Consider the following 20,581-nt stretch of genomic DNA (forward strand, 5'->3'; position numbering starts at 1 on the left):
GCTCTTCATGGGGGGAGAGCAAATAGGCCATAATTGAGGTTTGCTCTTTATTAGTAAAATCTGTAAAAATACTGAATATTTTGTACATGCTTAAATCATAAAAGAGTGTACTGAAAATGAGGCATATTATGTACAGGCAATGCCTTCTAAACTGAATTGTCCAGTTACTGAATTAATTTCATGTTTTTTAGGTGGTTATGGTGCAACTGCATTAAATATGAAGCGGGATCCCCTGAAAATCAAAAGCACAGAAACTGAATTTCCACTAACGCTTGGTCGAGATGTCTCTGGTGTTGTCATGGAATGTGGACTAAGTGTGTCTTATTTCAAACCTGGAGATGAGGTGATGTTTACTACAAGCATATAGTTAAAATATACCATGAGCTGTTTAGCTTTCATTTCCCTCCTATGAAAATTTTTTTCTTATGTTGTTGCACTCTGAATGAGGATTGTCTTGCAATAAATTTTTAGAATGCTTTCTTCCTAAATTCCTTCTCTCAAAAACATCACTTTTCCCTGACTTGCTTCTGCAAGCTAATTTCCCTTCTGATTTTTAATTCTTGGTCGGTTTCAGTGGAAGAAAGAGAGGAATTTAAATATTTCTAAGTGCACTCAAGGTGTGGCTTCAATTTTTTTTTTTTTAACTGAAGTTGGAATTCTAAGAGGAAGGAGTCTTTTTTTTTTTTTTCTTTTTTTTTTCTTGATTAATTTAATTAGTAAAGATAGGAACTCTGAAGAACCACTTGCTTAGTTCCCACACAAATACTGGTATTACTTGCTTTCACCTCTACCAGTTGTTCACCTTTCACCAGTTTTATTATAGCAAATTCTGCATCCCCCCCCCCCCCCCCCCCCAAGCTTTTCTGCCATGGAAGTAGTTCATGTGTTTGTTTTTTTTTTTGAAAAAGTGTATTTTATACACAGTATAGTTTACTTACATAACTCAGCAATCCTTTCTTGACTTGCTCTTTTGATGTTTTTTGTTTAAAGAGTAAGCTAAACTGGCATCTGATAAGCAACAGTGAAGACATTCTGCAAATTGGAGAAAAAAAAAAGATTTCTTTAATGAATAAAACTTTTCGATATAGGTATAATCTTTTGCTAAGTCTCAAAAGTTGATTGTTCTTTTTCTGTTTGTTTTTAGGTATGGGCAGCAATTCCACCGTGGAAACAAGGCACTCTCTCAGAGTTCGTGGTAGCTAGTGCAAATGAGGTAAACCTCCAAAAATGTGGCTAACAGACAAAAAGCCCAAACTGTGAACACCGGTGTTCTTTTCTTTTTTTCCCTTTGGTGCATAAATAACTGTTTCTTAATGCTTGGATTGATCTTGATTCCTGCTAGTTTTGAATCTTCAAGATAGTTGAAAACGTGGAATACATGATCTGCAATTCAGTAAAGCTTGTTTAAATATTTCAGTGTCACACAGGATCTACTGGGTGACTTAGATAAGGTTGATTTTATTTCAGGTGTCTTTTAAGCCAAAATGTCTCAGTCACACAGAAGCTGCCTCCTTACCATATGTAGGTCTTACAGCGTGGTCGGCCATTAACAAAGTCGGAGGACTGAACCAAAGTAATTGTAGTGGGAAGAGGTAAGTAACTGGTTCCGGTGCTAAAACTTAATGTTTCGTTTTTATACTGATTAGCAGCTCGTAAGACGTGTCTGACAGTGATGAAGACTGTTTTACCGTGACATCCACAAAGATCAGATGGCCTGAAGATGCTAGGGTCAGTCTGCGCAAATGCTAGGGAAGGGGGCTACTGTAGAGGGAGATTCGGATGTGGAGCCTAAGTGAAGTTTTACTAGTCATTTGGTGGTGCAGCCTCGCTTCCCCTGTGTAGTGACTTTGTACAAGTAGCCTAATGTATATGAACTGTTTATGACTATACAGAGAATTTAAGGATGGTGTCTTTAGGAATGTACCAGGACTTTGCCTTTCTGCTTGCTAGGACAGCTATCCCAAAATAACACAAAAGGCCTTCTCAGTCGCGGTGCGGTTCACTCAGTTGCTCAGTTCCTACACGCAGGAACCGTTTGGGGCAGACTTTTTTCAGATTTTTAGAAAAAAGCAGGTGACTGGGTCTCATTTGACCTGTGGGACAGAACTTTAAATGAGGTCAGGAAGGTAGAAGAGGGGGGGAAACAGGCAAGGCTAGCAGCCGAGTAGAAGAAATTGGCTTTGTTTATCAGCCTGTTAATCTGACAATGGCAGATGAAGGAGCAGAAGAAAAATGCGTTGAAAAATTGGAGCAGGTACCATTTTTCTCCTGATAAGGGAAGTTTGCTGCTATTTTGGCCTTCAGACGTTTGTGTAAATAGATAGCAAAATGTTCTGAACGGAAAGAAGGGCAAAAGTAAAAGTACTGAAACTGAAAAATAATCATTAAAACAGCCATGCTGCATCAAAAGTTTAAGTCATAAAAGAGTAATTGGGCAGTAGGAGTCTAGTTACCTGACCTTTTATCTTGGGTGTTGCTATTGTAATGCAACACAAGGATACTAGACTTACTGAAATTCTTCACCCACCTCTTTGGAAAGTAATGGAGGGAGGGGATGTTCATATATCACAGTAAATTTCATTGTGAAAATATAAAATGATTGTTTGGTCTACAGATAAGCAATGTTTTGAGAAAATAAATGGCAAAATTTGAAAGAATTTCAGAGACATCACTGAAATTAACTTGAGCTAGTGATAAAATTCTGAATGTACCATCTCCCTTTTTATTTCTTAAGTATTTAGATTATTTTATCTTTCATATGTAAATAGAGTTAACGTTGGTAGGCTAACCTTGTTTAAAGTATCTTTCCAATCTTCAGATAAGCATTTTGATTGTTCAAAGTGAAATGCAAACTTCATTTACATCACGTCTTTACCCTTAACATTTACTTTTATGTTCCCGGTATTTAAACATTCTGTCAGCAAAAACATTTTTATGTACTTATAAAATTATGGTGTTTCTCATCTAGAATTTTTGAGTTGTAAAAGCAGCAGAGAATGATTTACATGACGTTTTTTTTTCCCTGAAAAGTTTCTTGTAGGAAAATACATATAATGCAGTAAAGCAGCTATGCAGAAATGTATTTCATGAACTTTATATTAATTAATCTTGCAAGAGAGTAATCTTATAAGGCAAGAATTTACATCATGTTTCTTAATTTCTCAAAATAATTGAACATATTAGTAAGAAGTTACCTACATAAGTAATTTTATGTTGGTCTTTTTGTCTCCTGTAGGTGTATGTAAATAGCTATGTAGAAGGGTGTTTATGCACACAAGAGTGTGTCTTATATTGAAAGAGCAGCTGTATTCCTTGATGAAAGCTCCTTCACTGATACTTTATTGCAGTGTTAAGACATCTTAAAACCAGCAAGTTTTTCTATTGGTGTGTATTGTTTTCTTTGCCTCTTTAAGGTGGAAGGGTGGGCTAGCTAGAAATACTTGTTATCAGTTCAACACTGATTGTATTTTGGTCTGTCAGGATTACCTTCTGCATCTGCACACGCTTTCACAAACTCTTACAGGTTTTTACAAATTACCTGAAGTGTGCTCATGTTGTTCGTTATGTCTCCTGCTTCACTGCAGCTATAGTCATTTCTCTATAACTTTTATCTTAAATCGCTGTGATATATGTAAATATTCTTGCACAAGGTAAAAGTGCATGTGCTTGTTACCCAAAATGTTCAGAATGACTCTGTTGTTTTGAAGTTCTCTGTGGATAACAACCTGGAGAGCTTCTCATGTGTGTGAGAGCCCTGTTTCAGTAGAAAGGAGATACACTTGTCAGCAGTAGCTGCTAAATCTTGCGTGCAGAAAGCATGATAAAAACAAACCTGACAATTTGAGAAGTCCTGGAAAACTTTGTTTTGATATGAAACACGAGTCTTTATCTAAAATACAGAGTCAACATTTCATACGTGTGAGTATGGTGGGAAGAGATACATTAGGATTCTGCTTCTCTAAACTATTAAAGTTACACTCCCAGTTTATATTTTTACAGTGAAAAAATGAATAATATAATACTCCAAGAAAATGTGTTTTTTTTTTTTCAAAGGCTTTTTGTTATTTCATCATTTTATCTGTTGAGAAGTACCAAGTGAGTGTAGGTTGTAATATTTCTTGATAGGGTAAATGCTTCTTAATACAAGATTAACTGTTAGGGAGATTTTGTTGGCCTAACCGAATGGAACTTGATTTTACATTGTAACAGCTCCTGCACCTTCAAACACTTCCACACGTCCTTAAGTTATGCCAAACAGAACGCCTTGTCCCCAGCACTGTAAAAACACTCAGCTGTTGAGCTGTGGCACACGAACTCCTGTTTTTACAAGGGCTTTTGAACTGAAAAAATCCCTGCATGCAGATGTGTGACAGCCACAGCAGCACACGCGCAGCCCAGGGCAAGTGCAGTGGAGTGTGCTGACGGTCTCCTGCAGGTGACCTGTGAGCGGTGTGGGTGGCAGTCACTTGCCACTTGGCCTGGGGGGTGCTAGATTGCTCTGTGGGGTGTAGGCACAGTTGGTCTCAGAAGTAAAGAGCTTTCTTAAAGTCACTATGTTTGAGGGAGTTTTAATAATTAGAAATTTTGGTAGGAAATAGCCCATGTAACGTAGGAAGAAAACAAATCTGGACCAGATTTCTACCTCAGGAATCTCAAGCGTGTGTATTGAAGTTGTAGCCAAGCAGCTCCACACAACTGTAACTATTCTTGCTATGTAAATCCTTGAGCAGAGTGTATGTTTTGAAATTAGAGCTTTGGAAACACAGTTTAACAAGTTTTGTTTGTTTTGTTTGTAAGAAGTTAACTGTGACTGTCCTGTGTAGCATCCCTAGTTCAAGGATAATCTGAACATAAATGTTGCTTCAGACATCTGTTGTTAGAAGCATGGTTCTGAGCATAAGTACATTCTGACAGATTTTAAAGTGACAGGCATTGTGGTTTCAAATTCGTAATCTGAATTTTGCAGTTTGGATCAGTGAACTAGGGAACAGAATCTGATGAGTTACAAAAGAGTATCCCTTTTAGAGTGGGTATTGTTACCAAAGCCAAGTCTCTTAGGTTACTTCAAAGAATTTTTGTAAACTGAAACTCCGGATTGTATAGCGCAATTTTGACTGTAAAAGCAATTTCCCTCAACATCCAGCACAGTGAGATTTAAAACAGGAACATCACCAGCTTTTGAAGGTACTGAAATTTTTCTGGCAAACTGAAGTTCTGAGCAACATGATGCTTCGCAGTCCTATGCCAAGACTGCATCTTGGATGTTTCTTTCGTTCTGGAATTAGCAAATGGGTCCAAAGTTGAAGCACTATAGTGTCATCTGCAAGGCTTGCTTACTAATTCTCTTTCTAAAGTTTAGTTTATAAATTAAAATATTAATGAAATTTTTGAGCAGTGATTAGGCTGCTAACAGTAAGTTTCTCACACCCCTAAAGTTACATTCTTATTTATGAAATTTTGGATAGTATGTTCGGTTAAAAGGAACTCTCGCTGGATAATACCTTGGTAATAAATGCTTTATTTTCTTGCTTGTGTACCTATTAAAACAAATAGGCATTTTACAGTGTCGTGTTGAGGTGTACTGAACTAGAAAAATTCTACTGCCTTTATCTGAAGAAAAAGACAGACAATTTAATAGAACTTGTTTATGGAGCTTCTTCACTATATTTTGTCTTTCTTCTAGATAAATATTCAGTGATACTGGAAAATTATGTTCCATATATTCTGAAGTCCCCAGTCCCTCTAAATAATAGGATACTAAACCAGTTTTTCTGTTAGATAACATCAATTTATGTAAAATGTTAGCAAATCTTTTTTTTTTTTTTATTTAGGAAATATGTCAGTGGAGTCTGGCAGATGGAAACATTCTTACTGACTTTGTTCTAAGCTAAGGAATTATTTTTGGGAAAGTGTGGATGGGGACAGGGTTTTATGGTGATAAATGTTACTGCTGACAGCTCCACTGCCTGAATTGAGTGGAAAGCATATATGAGGAGGTCTCTTTGGCTGGGCTGAGGTAATGCTGATGGCACAGGAAACAAGATCAGAGACGTTAAGTCACACTACTAGGTATCTGAAGAGTTCACTGTTAAATAATACTGAATGAAAAATACCATCTTTTTGAGTGAAAAATATATTCTTTTCCTTAGAGTAATCTTGGAGATGAATAGGAAGCATTAGAATATGTAGTTACTATGCCAAATATTTGAACTATGTAATAAATTTTAATTTTCTCTTACAGAGTGTTGATATTAGGAGCTTCAGGAGGAGTCGGTACATTTGCTGTACAGGTAATAGAGCACAGCACGCACAGGGTGCATCTTCAAACTATTCAGTACAAACAAAATTTAACAGAAGGGAATTGAGGGAAGGGAAAATGAAATACCAAGCTACCGACTGATTCATCAGATCTCCAAAAGTGAAATATCTTGAAATTTATTCCTTTCCCTTTGTTATATTGTATTAGTTTAAAATAGGAAGCAGGGAGTTTCAAAGAAAGGCGTTGTGAGTGTAGGCAGTGAAAGATTGCACTTCACAGTTCAGGAAAAGGAAATCTCTTGATTTGTGAAACTTGAACTATGTAGCCTGTTTTCATTATCTTTCAGTCAGCTCTGCTCCATAAATATGAAAGGAACTTGATGTATGAGGAGAAAAACGATGGAGAATGTAGATGATTGTAGTTGTGATTTTCCGTAATATCTTAGTATGTGTAGCTGTTGTGGGTGGTCAGACGATGTAAGGGGCATGAGGCTTTTATGTGCACTGTACATAATGGCTTAGATTAGTGTTCCCTCGCTCTTTGCCCTCCTGCCTTTTTGCCTTCCTTCATTCCAGTAGTCCTGAACTTTGGAGAGCCAACATTGTCTTGTATTGATCCATTAACTGTGGGACATCCTCTTTTCATGCTCATTTAACTGGGGGATTTTGATTCTGAGTGGTGTCATCACGTGCAAACATCTTCCTCTGGAGAATATGGAAAAAGTGTGGGTTGTGTGATTGCATCACTGTGTTCTGTGTTACTGGACCATAAGCAAAATGGTTTGAAGAGGCTCATAAGAGAATTTTTAGCGGTATGCTATTTGCCTGATCCATGATGAAGCAAGTGGCAGTAGAAAAGGCCAACCAACCACTGACTACTTGTGATTTGTACCTGATTAATGCTGGTTAAACTACGTAATTAATCCAGAGTAAATAAAAAAAAATGATTACTGTGAACGAAAATGAGAATTACAGAAGAGATAAATACCTAGCAAAAGTCCTTACTCTGCTTTAACTTCGTGAGTAGAAGATAACCTGACATCCTCCCTGAGGCAAATCAGAGATGACTATTTCTTACTATTAAAATTTTATTTATTTACAGTGAGATAGAGGTATGGAATACTTAATGAGCAGGTACAAAGATGAAATGTTTTAATCCCTACAGTGGTTGATCTGCTGACAGTGTTATAGATTGTTAGCTATATAACTGTATACTAAGAGTTATTGTCTGAGTTATCAGATTCAAAATGCAAACTGAGTATTTTATTTGAAGTCTTACTTATTCTGAGACCTAGTATTTTCAAGTGAAATAAAAAACCCCACCCTCCTCGCCCACACCAGCTCCTCACTCCTTAAAAGTGCCTTAAATATCGATAAATTCTAACCACGTGAGAAGTCACCCTGTGATGGAACAGTCCCCCCACTCCCTATTAAAACTACTCACTCACTATACAAATATAATGAGATTTTGTCTTTGTAAGTTGTTTCATTGTTTCACTAAATTCTATACTTTTCACTCTTTTTTTCCTTCTTGTTTTTAGCTAGTGAAGGCCTGGGGTGCTCACGTGACAGCGGTTTGTTCTCACGATGCTAGCACACTGATGAAAAAGCTTGGAGCAGATGATGTGATTGATTACAAATCTGGAAATTTGGAAGAGCAACTTAAAACATTGCCCTTGTACGTGTTTGCATTGCTTAATACTGAGATGAAGGAACTGGCGGTTAGTCTTTCTGCCTTTTGATTTCTTGGCTCCAGTCTATCAGGACTCCCTCTTTTCTATTTTTTTTTCTCTGTTTCTAAAGCCTTACTTTCTAAAGCAAATTTATCCCAGGCCTTTTCAAATGTAATTTGCCAAGTGGGTATTGCAGGCACAGATTTCATTGTAAGATTAAGCCAGTTAATTGGGATTGTGGAGGCAAGCTCACACTTTCGCATGCTTCTCTTCAAAGACTGTGATTTGAACAGTTCTGTCAGTTTCCATTCTAGGATCTTGGAGCACTTAAAACGCTTGAATAAATTAAAACAAGTCTCAGGAATCCTGTGTGATGTTAGTAAATAGCAAAATTGATCTTGTACAGGGAAGAACTGTGTCATAAAGCAGTTAAGTGACTTGCCTGAAGTCCTCTAGCCACTGCGCTACATAACTGGGAGTAAATTTCTCCCTTGTAACGTTGAGTACAGCTGCCTCTGATGAATAATCGCATTTATCTTGTCACAACAGTTAAGTTTAAAGTAGCTGGGGGGTTTCTCTAGAACTGAAGCTTTTTTTTTTGCTTTCGTAATCTTTCCATCTGTTTAAACGTAGTCTGCTGTGGCTTTTATTCGAACATGGTACTTACGTTGCTGTTTTTAGCTAGATGGAATTAATTTGGGAGGAGAAATAGAAGTTGTTCAATCTATGAAAGAATCTCAGTAATAACTGTGCTGAGAAGGCCTGTGCCCTTTATCTACAGTGTGATTGTTGGCAGGCCTGAGATCAATCGTGGGGATATTGGCACTGTCTGTTTGGGCAGAACATGCAAAAATGAACTTAGCAGTTTGCAAGCAGTGCTAAATTGTGCTAGTCAACATCTTAAATGCTGAACACCCAATCTAGCAACCGCTTTTAGGAGCTATGAACAGCACTTTATCAGGGTGCAGTTTTACAGTACAGCCAAGGCCATCGGTCACGTGTACTGTCGGGGATGGGCCTACAACCTTTCAGTTGTACTGACTCTTCAGGCTCCATGGCAAGCTGCTTTTTTTCTGGGGCATTAGTTTTCCCTGGTTTAATTGCTCTTTTGCTGACAGCTGTCAGGTTGACTGAACAATAACATGAAATCACACCCCTGGAAGACAGGCAGGAATCTTTCCAGAGATAAGAACTTTTCCATTTATTTGCATAAAGGATTTTTCCTCATGTTTGTGGGTTAGTTAAACGAGATATATGTGTACACACGATGTGTTTCTAGTCCAACCTGGAGGTTGCTGGGCATTTACGGATGAGAATGAGCTGTGCACCTAACAGAATAGGTGCATAGTTCCCAGTTGCCGTATTCAGCCTTTACAGGTTCGCGTGCTGGGATAGATGAGAATGAATGCTGAAACTGTGGCTTGTTGCCAGAGGCTGCGTATACCTGTTCCGTTAAGAGAAGGTTTGTTAGGTTTGCATTGTTAGGTTCCACTTCAAATAGGTAGATGCAGAGAAGAGAGCTGTTAGTGGAGATGAAATGTCAGTTGATTAATTTTTTTATGTAACTTTGGCCACCACAACTGACTTCCATGTGAAGGCAGCATGAACAGGAGATGTTCCTGGTCAGCGCAGGAGTCCAGACGAGTGTTTAGATGCACGCAGCGTATCACTGAATGGTAGGACCAGACCTCAAGCCTGTTCCAGTGGTCTCAGCGGGAGGGATGAAGGGAGAAAAAGCTCTAGAGGGCTTTAGAAGGAGGGCATCTGTGCATCTAAAAGTCTGCTTTTTGGAGTTGAAGGGCAGTTTAATTATCTAAATAGCCTGTATCTGCTGTGCAGTGAACGGGCAATAACCTGCAATTTTAACTCCCTTTCTACAGTAAAACTGGCATTTAGTTGAAGTCTTGAGACTTTCTTGCTACTGTCTTGCGGGCAGATTGTTTTAATGTATTGCAATGACAAGTAGAAATGTAACATCCAATTTCTGATATGCCTTATTTTAATCATGATTATTTTCCCCATATCATGATTTTAAGCCTGTTCTTTACGTGTCTACAGATTCGATTTCATCCTAGATAATGTCGGTGGATCCACTGAGAAGTGGGCTCTCGATCTCCTGAAGAAATGGTCGGGAGCAACATATGTTACCTTAGTGACACCTTTCTTGATCAACATGGACAAACTTGGAGTAGCTGATGGCATGTTGCAAACAGGAGCCACGATTGGTTCCAAAACTGTAAAGGTATTTGACAAACTCCTACGTACTTGAATGTTTTGTTGTGTCCTCACGGCTTCCTTTGTGGCTTGGATTCTAGTGAGGTGGTTCATCTGGAGGCATCTACCTTATTTTCCTCATATATCTTTAAACTACAGGTGCATTTTTATTCTTTCCTTCTTTCTTGCACCAAAAAAAAATATTTGGGATGGTACTGATTGGTGTATGTGGTAGTTTGGGGTGCTTTGAAGTTCTGACTCCTTGTTGTGCTTTTCATTGTAGCCTTTTCCATATGGCCTCCCAGTGAGTCCCGCTGACAGCCAGTGTTTTATAGTAAACAGAACAAATCCCTGCCTCATTGAAGTGAGGGAGGGATTTTGCTACTTGCTTTAGGCTGGTCAGGGTTTCTCTCAAACATTGTTCCATGACTGATTCTCTTCATCCTATTCCAGCACCAGCCAGTAATAAAAGTGGTTGAGGGTGGCTAAAAAGTCTTTCATCTCTTTCGTGTTCATGTGTCTGGATGGTGATATTGATTTTTCTAGTTTAAAACATTCTCCCAGTGGCCAGTTCAGCGAGGCTTTTTAGAACTTTTCCCTTTCTTCTCTCAACATGTGTACTTGCTCTCCAAATGAATGCTTTTCAAGCTGTTGCCATGGTTTTCCTGTGATGGAACGGTTGAATGAGATTCTAGGTCCAGAACCAATATTTTCAAAGGAAAGCTCAAAAATAAAATGAAAAGCCTGGAAAGAAATCCTACAATATAATTTATCATTTTGCATGTTTCCATGACGGAGGAGCATTGTATGCCATTTATTAAAAATCAACTCTCTTTGGTAGATGAAGACTCTTACACCTGTAACAACTTTCTCAGAGGAAGTGCTCTTGACTTGGGCTCGTGTGATCTTCCTAAAATGCTTTTCACGTGAGCTGCCATCTGTCATCAGATGGTGGTGGCTTTGGCAGATGTGATGGAGGAACATTTAATCACTGGCACTGAGGTGGTATTGGAGGGTTTATTTCAACCACTTTCTGAATGTGCATGAACATAGAGCACCGTTTCTCTGTTACGTAAGAAATAATGCTATTTCTAGCTGTGGAGACAAGGTCGTTGTTTTTCTCAACTAGCTGACTTGTGCAATTGGAAACAAAATTCACCCTGATCCTATTGTGGTAATACAACATCTCTGTCTGTACATTTAATCCATATGCTTAGGTAACATGTTTTTTTTCAGACACTAGCAAATAATTTCTATGTGTTTTTTCTTTTTTTTTTCCTTAGGTTGTTTCTGTAGTGCTGCTGTCCTTACTTCTAGTTCCCACTTCTGTTTCTTCTCATGATTTTTAAAATGTATTTGTGATTTTTCTTGCAGCACCTCCTTAAAGGAGTCCATTATCGGTGGGCATTTTTTATGCCAAGTGGCCCGAGTTTGGATGAAATAGCAGAACTAGTTGATTCGGGAAAGGTATGTCAGTTATTTGTGGTTTTGTGCTGAGAGAGGTACTGCTTTGACTCAAAAATGGTGTAATTCACAGTTGAGGAATAAAATGTTATGAGTCACAGTGAAGAAAACTAGTTAACAATTGATTTGTGACAGTTTCTAATTTCTGCCTTCAGCAATGAATTTAGATATTTATAATCCCTAAGGGTGTTCTGCCTTCTCCTTCTCCATCTTATCCTTTTTAAAAACACAGGAAGTTACAAGGAAAGAATGTCCAGTGATTGGGTTTAGTGCCAATGGGAGTCATTTAGCATGAACTGTTGAAAATTAAACTCTCTTAGAGGCCTCATTTTGTTCTTTTGGTCAGGATGAGCATGACTGTGCGTATATCTGCATATGCAAAGTTCCCTAAGCTGGATGATCAGGAGCCTTGCGCTTGATGTGTGCAGAATGAGAATATTCAGGGTATTTCAGGTCATAGCTGCGTTGGCAAAGTGGTGTTGAAATATCCCAGTGATTCAGAGTATAATGTTTGTGGTGATTCAGCACCTGAAACCTTGCGAGTGTTGGTAAGGTTTGGGGGCATCTCAGAGTAGTGGACTTGGGGGAGAGGCATGAAGTGGCAGACAGATTAGTGCTTTTCTGATCTTTTCAGGTTTATGAGCTTTGTACAAAATGTGTGTGTGAGCACTTTATCAGCTGTTCCTTGGAACGTGTGGTGCTGTCGGTCCTGGCAGCGTTCTCTTCTGGAGGATTTCATGTTGGCAAAATCTCTAGAGCAGAGAATATGGGCAATTGCTGGTAATCTTTTTATGTGGTGCCTAAGTAGAGGAGGAAGTGGAGTCTGCCCTGACAGCTAGGAATTCCAGTATGTGAACTGCCAGGCCAGCTTGTGCTCAAGGGCTGTGCGTATTTAGAAAAATCTAGCACTCTTGAAGACACTTTGAGTTTTGATCTCCCTTTTCTCTATGCATTATGTTCCCAAATTTCATACAACAGCAAATACATTTCTGTCATACTTTTATGACCTGTTTGCTTCTATTTCCCTCCCAGCACTGCTGGTCAGAGTGAAAATCCTGAATTCAGCCACTCCTATCCCTCTGTTGTGACTGGGGTGCTGCTGATACTGCCAGAGGAGAGTCTGTGTTTCATAAAAAGTTGCCTGCTCATAAACAGAGGCTATAGCAGCAAATAAGCTGTGGTGAAGTTGATTGTGGTTAGTTTTACACAATTCTCCATTGCGCTTTGAGCAGTGCCTAAGGCCTTATTCCATAGTCTAGAAAGAAGCCCTGAAAGATGCTTCTCATCCTATGATCTCACCCAAACACACACTAAATTATAATTGACTAAGAAACAGAAATGTCCTTGTCTTCGTTCTTACCACTTGTCCTGATTCTTAGCCAGTCACAACTTGTTTTGTGTTCAGCTCCTAGCTTGTATGCAAAACAGAAATGCAGAATATGCCTGTGAAAGCCTCTTGGAAAACACCTGTTTATGCAATAGAGATAGGGCTTAATCAGTGTTCGTCTGCCTAATAATCTGGACAGGTGAATTGTAATGCCTTTTAAAATGTACGTCATACATACATGAATGTCCTGATGTACTTTTTGTTGTAAGATGATCATGAGGATAAAGATGTTTGCTTGTGTTTTTTTTTTTTAATTATTATTCTGGGTCTGCTAGAACAGGTCATAATGTCAGGCTGTTTATCTGCATAGTCATTGCTCTGCCAGTATTTTCCTCAATTTTGTAAAATATTGTAAACACCCGTGTTGTCAACAGTCTCGTATCTCCCAGATGTGTTCCATTTACACACATGTTAGCAAGACCGAGTTTTATTGTCAAGACACAAGAGTTTTCTTAAATGGACAGATCATCCCTCCAGAAGAGCAGGTATTTGGAAAAAGGAGAGGTGAGAGATGTTGGAAGGAGCATACCATAATTTCCTGTAACTACGTGATGAATAAATCTTTGTGTTTGAATTGGAGTAAAATAAATGAGGATTTTAGGGGGAAAAAAAATAAATAAACTGTTAGAATGTAGCAAGAAGACTTGGGAAAGCCAACAAAGTGAGCTCATGTAGTGGGACCTAGTTTTGAGTGAGTACAGACTTGAGTATTGCAGATTTGGTTATGTTGAAATTTCAGTGAATTTTCCTTTCTTCTGTTACAAACATCTTAATTTTGGGATTGTGTGATGTCTGAATAGGAGAGCTTCTGAAAGAGAGGCATTTTTCAGGACAGCATAAATCATGAGGGAGGATTTAAATGAAGGAAATTGCAAAGAGCTGATGGTGTAGAGAGATGATGTTATAGTACGTGAGGCTTTGAAGAGCATACCCCTGAAGCAGCTGCAGCTATCTGTCACATTCTCTTTCTTTAGTCCTCTTGCACCAACGCAGATTTTTAGTTCTGATGTGTTCCATCATCTTCCTTTGTGAAAGCAAAAGGAATCCGTGTCCTTCAGAATAGGCACAAAGGCTGAAGAACAGGCACAAAGGGGGTATTCTGTTTGAAGGTACTTGGGTTTCACACAGGTGATTTTTGCAATAAGGAGCAAGAGATTTGCAAAATGCCAGCTATGAGGAAGAGTTCTTTGAGCAGCCTTTTTTAAATGGGGAGCAGAAGGAAAGAATTTGATGAGCTGGTAGGGCAAAGAAGAAGCATCATTTTCTTTTTTGTAATTTACCTGCACATCAGCTCAGTTCTGGGGATGGTAAAACCATTTTCAGCTTATGAGCTGTTTTCTCTGCCTTGCAGCATAACATCTTGCCAAGAGACTGTTGTGAGACTGATGGGCCAGGAAGCTGTTGCAATGGCAGCGGGCGCGCAGAAAATCAAATATTTTCTCGTCAATTTTAGAGATACTGGCTACTTTTATATCTGTTGAGATGTCTCTTCTGTGGGTTAAACTCAGCCAGTTAATTACAAGCCAGTAAGGATTGGCTTAACATGGGGTCCACCAAATCAATTGATGAAATGAATGTCAGGAGCTGGGGATCTCTTCCCATGGCAGAGCATTCCTTACAAATTGCGAGGTTCTCAGCTCAAGACAGCTGAAATCAATAGAGTCTTTGGTTCAGGACGTAGATTTGCTGGCATGCCATTCGCTGAAGCATTGTCACTGGTCTCTGCTGGCAGTGTTGTCACTGAAAGGCTTGTTAGGGATTAGTTTGATGCATTTGTGATTAGTGTTGTGGGTTTGACATTGACAGTCTCGATTTTTGCTGCTTAACTTCTTGCTCCTTTCTGAAGTTGTGCCATTTAGTCCCTGGTGAAGATATATCAACCTCATCTAACTACAGAAATTGGTAGAAAACCTGTAACTTTTAATTGAGCGCTTACTTTGCCTTTTGTAAAGCTTGGTGGAGGAAGGCAGGCTCAAGAGACTCATGAGTGTAGTAAGGGGAAAGTAGGTTGTTAAGTCCTTGCTGGACCATGGCAGAGTGTGGGTTAGTCTGATTTCAAAGAAGGAAGGCTAAAGGAAGAAGTCTCAGATCAAGAGAGGATCACCCTCTGTATTGTTGCCTTTCCAAATCAATGTTACAGCACAGGCACACATAAGGAAAGCAATTGCTTGTAACTTGTGTAACATGGGTGTGATACTGTGTATACTTTTTGCTACAGAGGCTAGATGTGTGACTTAGCGGCCTGCTTTTGTGGATTGAAGGACAGGACGCTCGCTGTTCTTTGGCCCTGCTGTGCCTCTTCCAGTGCAGTGCTGTACACGCTCATTCCACTGAGCATCCTTCTCCATGCTGAATTGCAAAGCTTGTAGCTTTTTCTTTAATTTTGTGTTTTCTTGTTGCAGTGCTTTTGCTTGCCAGGGTGGGTTGTTGGCTAGAGGCCAGAGTTGATAACCAAGGAGGGGTTGCCAAAGGCTCTGTTCAGTCCTGTCTCTTCAGAAAGCAGCCTCTATCTGCATTTAATTATGGCCAACAAAAAACAGTGATTTTTATTAAACCGCATCTGCTTCTCTGCCTACAAATGATGTGGCTTGCTCGTACTCTTTTTGAAGGTGGAGTGTGATTATGTCACAAAATGTCTGTGAGGAAGACTAATGGAAATCTTGCAAACTGGAGAAACAGCATTTGAGTATGTGAGCTCACATAAACCATGAGGAGGTCTGGAAAAAATTCAGCTGATACCTGGTATTTAATCAAATGTGCTGTCTGAGCCTGATGTAATTGTATATTTTGTAGAAAGTGAGTACCGGTGTTCTGGGCTCTCATCTCCTAGCACAGAAGGGAGCTGTGCCCAGCAAAACAGTGAAATACAGGGTCAAGAAGACAGCTCGTGTCTGTTGTGAGTTTAATTTGCTGAGGCTAATGAGATTCATAAGGGAATATTTTTATAAAATCTGTAAAATACATAAAATGGCTTTCTATATTTCATACAACTGCACTAAAATCTGTACTGTCTCATTCATATGGTGGTGTTGCCCCAGATCAGTTTAATTATCAGCATAATTAGCAGGACACCTACTATGAATGTGTGTGCTTGGGGTTTCCAGAAGAGAGTTAATTTTTCCTTTAGTTAATGGTTTTTCAGCACAGCTCAGTAGTAACTAGACCTAGAATTGTCTTCCTCGCTTCTGCTGATTTAAACTTGGACTAAGCCGGCAAGCACCGCCCTCCTGGGCTTGTTCCAGGTTCTTACTGCTCTTTATTGCATTCTGGAGAAGCTGTTGCCAGGGCCAGGTAAGGGACTAGAGGTTTTTAAACCTCTTCTACACTTTGAACCATAGCCTGCTTAACTAGGATTTATCTTCTGGTATTTTAATACTTGTAGTTGGTACTCAGAGTTACTCTGGGCTACTGTTAAATGTTTGATATTAAAGAACCTTGGCTTGAAAAACTAACAAAGTTTGGTAATACAGTTGTTGGTAAGATGGCTGTGGGAGTAGACCCCAGGGCACCAGCCTTCCACTTTTGTCTCTGCACCACCTCACCACCATTCTCTTTATGGGTGCCTGTGACAACTGTGTTGGCTCGTTTTTACTTCCGTTAAGCATTTGTGCAAATATGCCCAGTGTCCTTAATGTGCTCATGGGTGCAGGTGGGTGTTCTCTACAGTGCAGTGTAGTCAAACCCAGCACTGGCTCCATGTAAAACTGCTCCTAAAACTTGTGACCAGAGTCAGCTGGTCCAGAAGATAGGAACCTCCTTTGATCTTTGTCATCAGCGAGTGTTGACCCTAAAACCTAATGAAGGCAAGCGGTATGGAGCTCAGCATATGCGCTGTGTACCATTTTAGTGGGAGGGAAGGCTGAAGCAAGGGGTAGGGCTGACACCCAGAGAGCATGGACTGAAAGTACGCTAGGGAAGGACGTGCTCAGCTAAGGGAAGAAATGCCAGGAACAGCAGTTTCTGTCAGAAGCAGAGCTCAGCATTTTTTTCCATGAGATGGCAATGAAGTATTGCACAGGTAACTAAATGTTTAGTTACAGGACAGGGGCTGCTCTTTGTGACGATTCAGGTCTCTCATTGACATTGAAGGGAGACTCCGTGAAGGCCAAAGCAGGTTATCAGCCTTTGCGTTCATGCCTTGGCTCATGTACCACGTTTGGGCAAGGTAATTTCTTTACCTTCCTGCTCAGTTAAGTCAAAACGTCAGGCTGGCCTTTTCCGTTAAGGGACGCCCTGGAGGATGTTGAGGTCCAGTGGAGCGCATCGCCCAGGCCGTGACCGGAGCCATGCCAAGGCACAGCTCGTGTGCTGGGGGACAGCAGCTGGAGGGAGGCACACTGCTGAGCAAGGCTGCCCTTCACAAACCTGGGGAAGAGCCAATGCTCCGTCATTGCCCTTGGAGTCAGAGGACTTCTGTCTTTTTGTTTCTGAGCTAACCTTGCTCTGTGGGTCTCTGGGGGTTGGTTTTTCTCTCCTCTAAGTTCAAGGCTCTAGGTCCCCCTCCAGCGGCAGGAAGCAGCTCCAAACTGACGAGCAACTTTGTTAATAACGAGGGTCAAAGCCTTGGTCATTCCCTTCATGCTTTGTTGCTTTTCCCCTCCTAATTAATTCCAGCTGGGGCCTTGCTAGCACAGAAATGGAGACCTCCAAGGGTGGGCTTGACTTTGCCATTAGGTGCAGCGTTTCTGCTGACCAGTCGGCTCCTGCAAGGTCTGCTCACAGCCTGCTATGTTCACAGAGGGATTGGGCGTGATACCACATCGGTTGTCTATGTAGGATAGCCTTAATCAGCATCAGCAATTACTCTGTTTTTCGAAGCACGTGAGTTTGTTTCAAGAGACCTAAGGTTTATTCCTATAGTATGTTCTACATCAGAGAGAATGAAGAGGAAGAAAACACCTTTCAGTCCCAATCTGTTTTCAGATAAACATTTCAATGCGCGTGTGTGTAATCCTTTCTCTCCCAGACTTTAGTTTAATCCCTTTTCCCTGACCAAATAGGTGTCCTCTGGCAAGGAACTGATGTGTGGCTGTAAATAGGCAGTGTTTTTATTATCCAGTTAATCTCCATTTTTTATCGCACATTCAACAAACAGCAGACGCTTCCCTACTTGTTTGTCTGCTCACAGGAAGAAATTTTATCTTAGTCAGGGGATTATGGTAAAGGCTGAGTGAATCACTGTGCTGCAACACGGTCAGCCCTTTCAGGGTTATTCAAACAATGGGACCGAGCAGCCAGCCAGATAAAATGTTTAATGCTCTAGATTGTCGGGATCATCAATTGAGTATTCATGTCTCTCTATAGCATTGCCTACAGCCAGCAGTTAAATGGCACTAGGGGTTACATCAACGTAGCAGATGGGCTGTCAGGGTTTGGTGGCTGCAGTGCACACGGTGTTTTGAACTGCTGGGCTGAATTCGGGGTGCCTCTGAATCCCTGTGTCACCACTTTTCAGATGTGGTGCTCTGACCTCTGCCTAGCACGCAGAGTGCTCTCTGGGTTATAAGCTGCAGCCCACAGTAAATGACTGCAGGTAGCAGAACACTGAAGTTGAATGGTCGTGTCTTTTTCCTCAGTTCCTGAATGTGTCTGAAACCAAGCCTCCCCCCCTGCAAGGGCCGTCTGCGTGCATGCCCCAGTAGGCTGAGGTCCTGGATTCTTTTTCTGAAGTGAAGCGCGGCTTTGTTAGCTGCCAGTGACAATAACTGCTTGTACAGGCACTGCACTCGTGCACGGCTCCACAAGGTTATGAAGGGAAGGGTCGGTCTTCTTCCGAACAGTCCCTGCCGAGCAGCAAGTGCCTCCTGCTGATTGTCACGGCAGCAGCAGCTGCCGTTCACTCAGATGCTCAGCTTACCCAAAGACATTATCTCATCCAAGTGTTTTTGCTGCCAGGGGGCCCTGTCCCTGACTCTGCTGAGGCGTAGATGACATACTCTGTGCTGTACGCTGCCTGAACGGGATTTTGTCTTGAACTTAGTCAGCCGCCCCCCCATTTATTCTCCAGTTGAGCAACAGCAAGTGTTAAACAGCATCTTTCTGGCTCCTCTGCTGCTTGTTCCTGCGCACTTTGTTAACGGGCTGGCTGTGGAGAGTGGTGTGGCTGAACAAGGGGAAGAAACTTCCCAGCCTTGTGCCCTGCAGCATGGCAGATTTGAGGCACGAGGTGAATAGACTTGCACAGTTGCATCCTTCAGGAATCAGGTGCTAATTCTGACTTTTTCTTTGGAGGGCTTCACTCCTTCCTACTGTTCTGTCACGTGAAGTTGGACATTACTGCTATGCATGTGTTGATGGAATAAAAAGGAAAATCCTAGAAATCAAATTAGGAGGCATTGCAGTATCACAGGTTGATTGTTGTTGTGGAATACCGTTATATAACCAAAAATAGCAGCTGTTCTAGTGCAGTAAGTGGACTTCAAGGAAAATGACCAGACAGGAGGCACTATGAGCATAGACAACTACTAGATTGCATTTGTTGCACAGCCAGGGGAGTGCTGGGTGCTCAGAAGAGCTAGCTGCACACCCATCTAGCATTAATGTGTTCCTCTGGTAAGAGGATTAGGATCAGCGGATCAAAGCAAGAGCATGCGCTGGGCTGATCTTAGGGGGTCCGAGGTAAGAAACCCAGCTGTGGGTAGGGGCTGTGGGAGGATGTACGGGAGGCAGTTCTGTATACAGGGCTTACGTTGCCTCTGGAAGGATGACTCAGAACGTGATGACAGTCTCTTCTCTTGGACTGGCAGTGACAAATATTCTTCAGCAGCAGCTGGGATTTCTTCTCCCTCTGCGGGCGTACTGTGGTATCTAAAGAAAACGCTGGTAGGGTTTTCTGGCTCCTTAGTCAATGATGGGCACAGCGACTATGGTAGTTTCACCTTCATTATTAGAGATTGCGCTAAAACAATCCAGAAAGCTACTCTACAAAATTAATGCCAAAATAGCAATTGATGCAATCTGGGCTTAATGATCTATGCCCACTGGAGTACACAGTGGCTGAGTTTTCAAGTGTATCTGAATGATTCAGCAATAAACATTGGTGTACTTTTTTTTTGTACTTAATTTGTGGCCAGGTCTTTTGAAGATACCAAGGCACGTACTGATGCAGATGGGCACTAGCTTCACAGGTGTCTTTAAAACATCTGACCCTTCGAAAATTCTTGGGTTTAACAAGAAAACCATTACAGAAATACGAGTTTAAAGCCTTGCATGGTGACTTCAGAGTCCCAGGGTGGGGCTCTGATCTGTGCTACTAAAGATGTTTCAAAACTTTGGCAGAGAGGGGGGGCGTGGGAAATAAGTTAAAAGCTACTGACTATATCAAGCAACTTCTGCCCTAGATACTATAGAGAAACCTTCCCCTTTCTTTATACAGTTTTGAAGTGTGAATGTGCTACAGGTATGTTATTTTATTCCTAATGGAGTGACACTTTATTCTGCAGATTCAACCAGTTATCGATCAAGTCTTCCCTTTTTCTGAAGTTCCCAAGGCCTTTCTGAAATTGGAGGAAGGACATGCACGTGGAAAAACGGTGATCAATGTTGTTAGTAAAAAATAAAATATCTCTAATCATTGCACTGCCTT

General features: G+C 40.7%; 1 protein-coding gene across 2 annotated transcripts in view; it reads left to right on the forward strand.

The window, feature by feature from the left end:
- The window catches only part of RTN4IP1 (reticulon 4 interacting protein 1), a gene marked incomplete at its 5' end in the record, with an annotated part of 22,074 nt that extends 1,503 nt beyond the window's left edge, over positions 1–20,571 (forward strand). For both annotated transcript variants that reach the window (XM_080586990.1, XM_080586991.1), the window contains 8 exons: positions 192–343; positions 1,145–1,213; positions 1,468–1,592; positions 6,242–6,290; positions 7,800–7,936; positions 9,990–10,173; positions 11,520–11,612; positions 20,439–20,571. In XM_080586990.1, coding sequence (XP_080443116.1) covers positions 192–343; positions 1,145–1,213; positions 1,468–1,592; positions 6,242–6,290; positions 7,800–7,936; positions 9,990–10,173; positions 11,520–11,612; positions 20,439–20,555 — 926 coding nt within the window. In that variant the 3' untranslated portion in view covers positions 20,556–20,571. The remainder of the gene's footprint in view (positions 1–191; positions 344–1,144; positions 1,214–1,467; positions 1,593–6,241; positions 6,291–7,799; positions 7,937–9,989; positions 10,174–11,519; positions 11,613–20,438) is intronic.
- Between the last annotated feature and the right edge of the window lie 10 nt (positions 20,572–20,581).

This window comes from Anser brachyrhynchus (assembly GCF_964034855.1).
Source record: "Anser brachyrhynchus genome assembly, chromosome: 3".
Lineage (NCBI taxonomy): Eukaryota > Metazoa > Chordata > Aves > Anseriformes > Anatidae > Anser > Anser brachyrhynchus.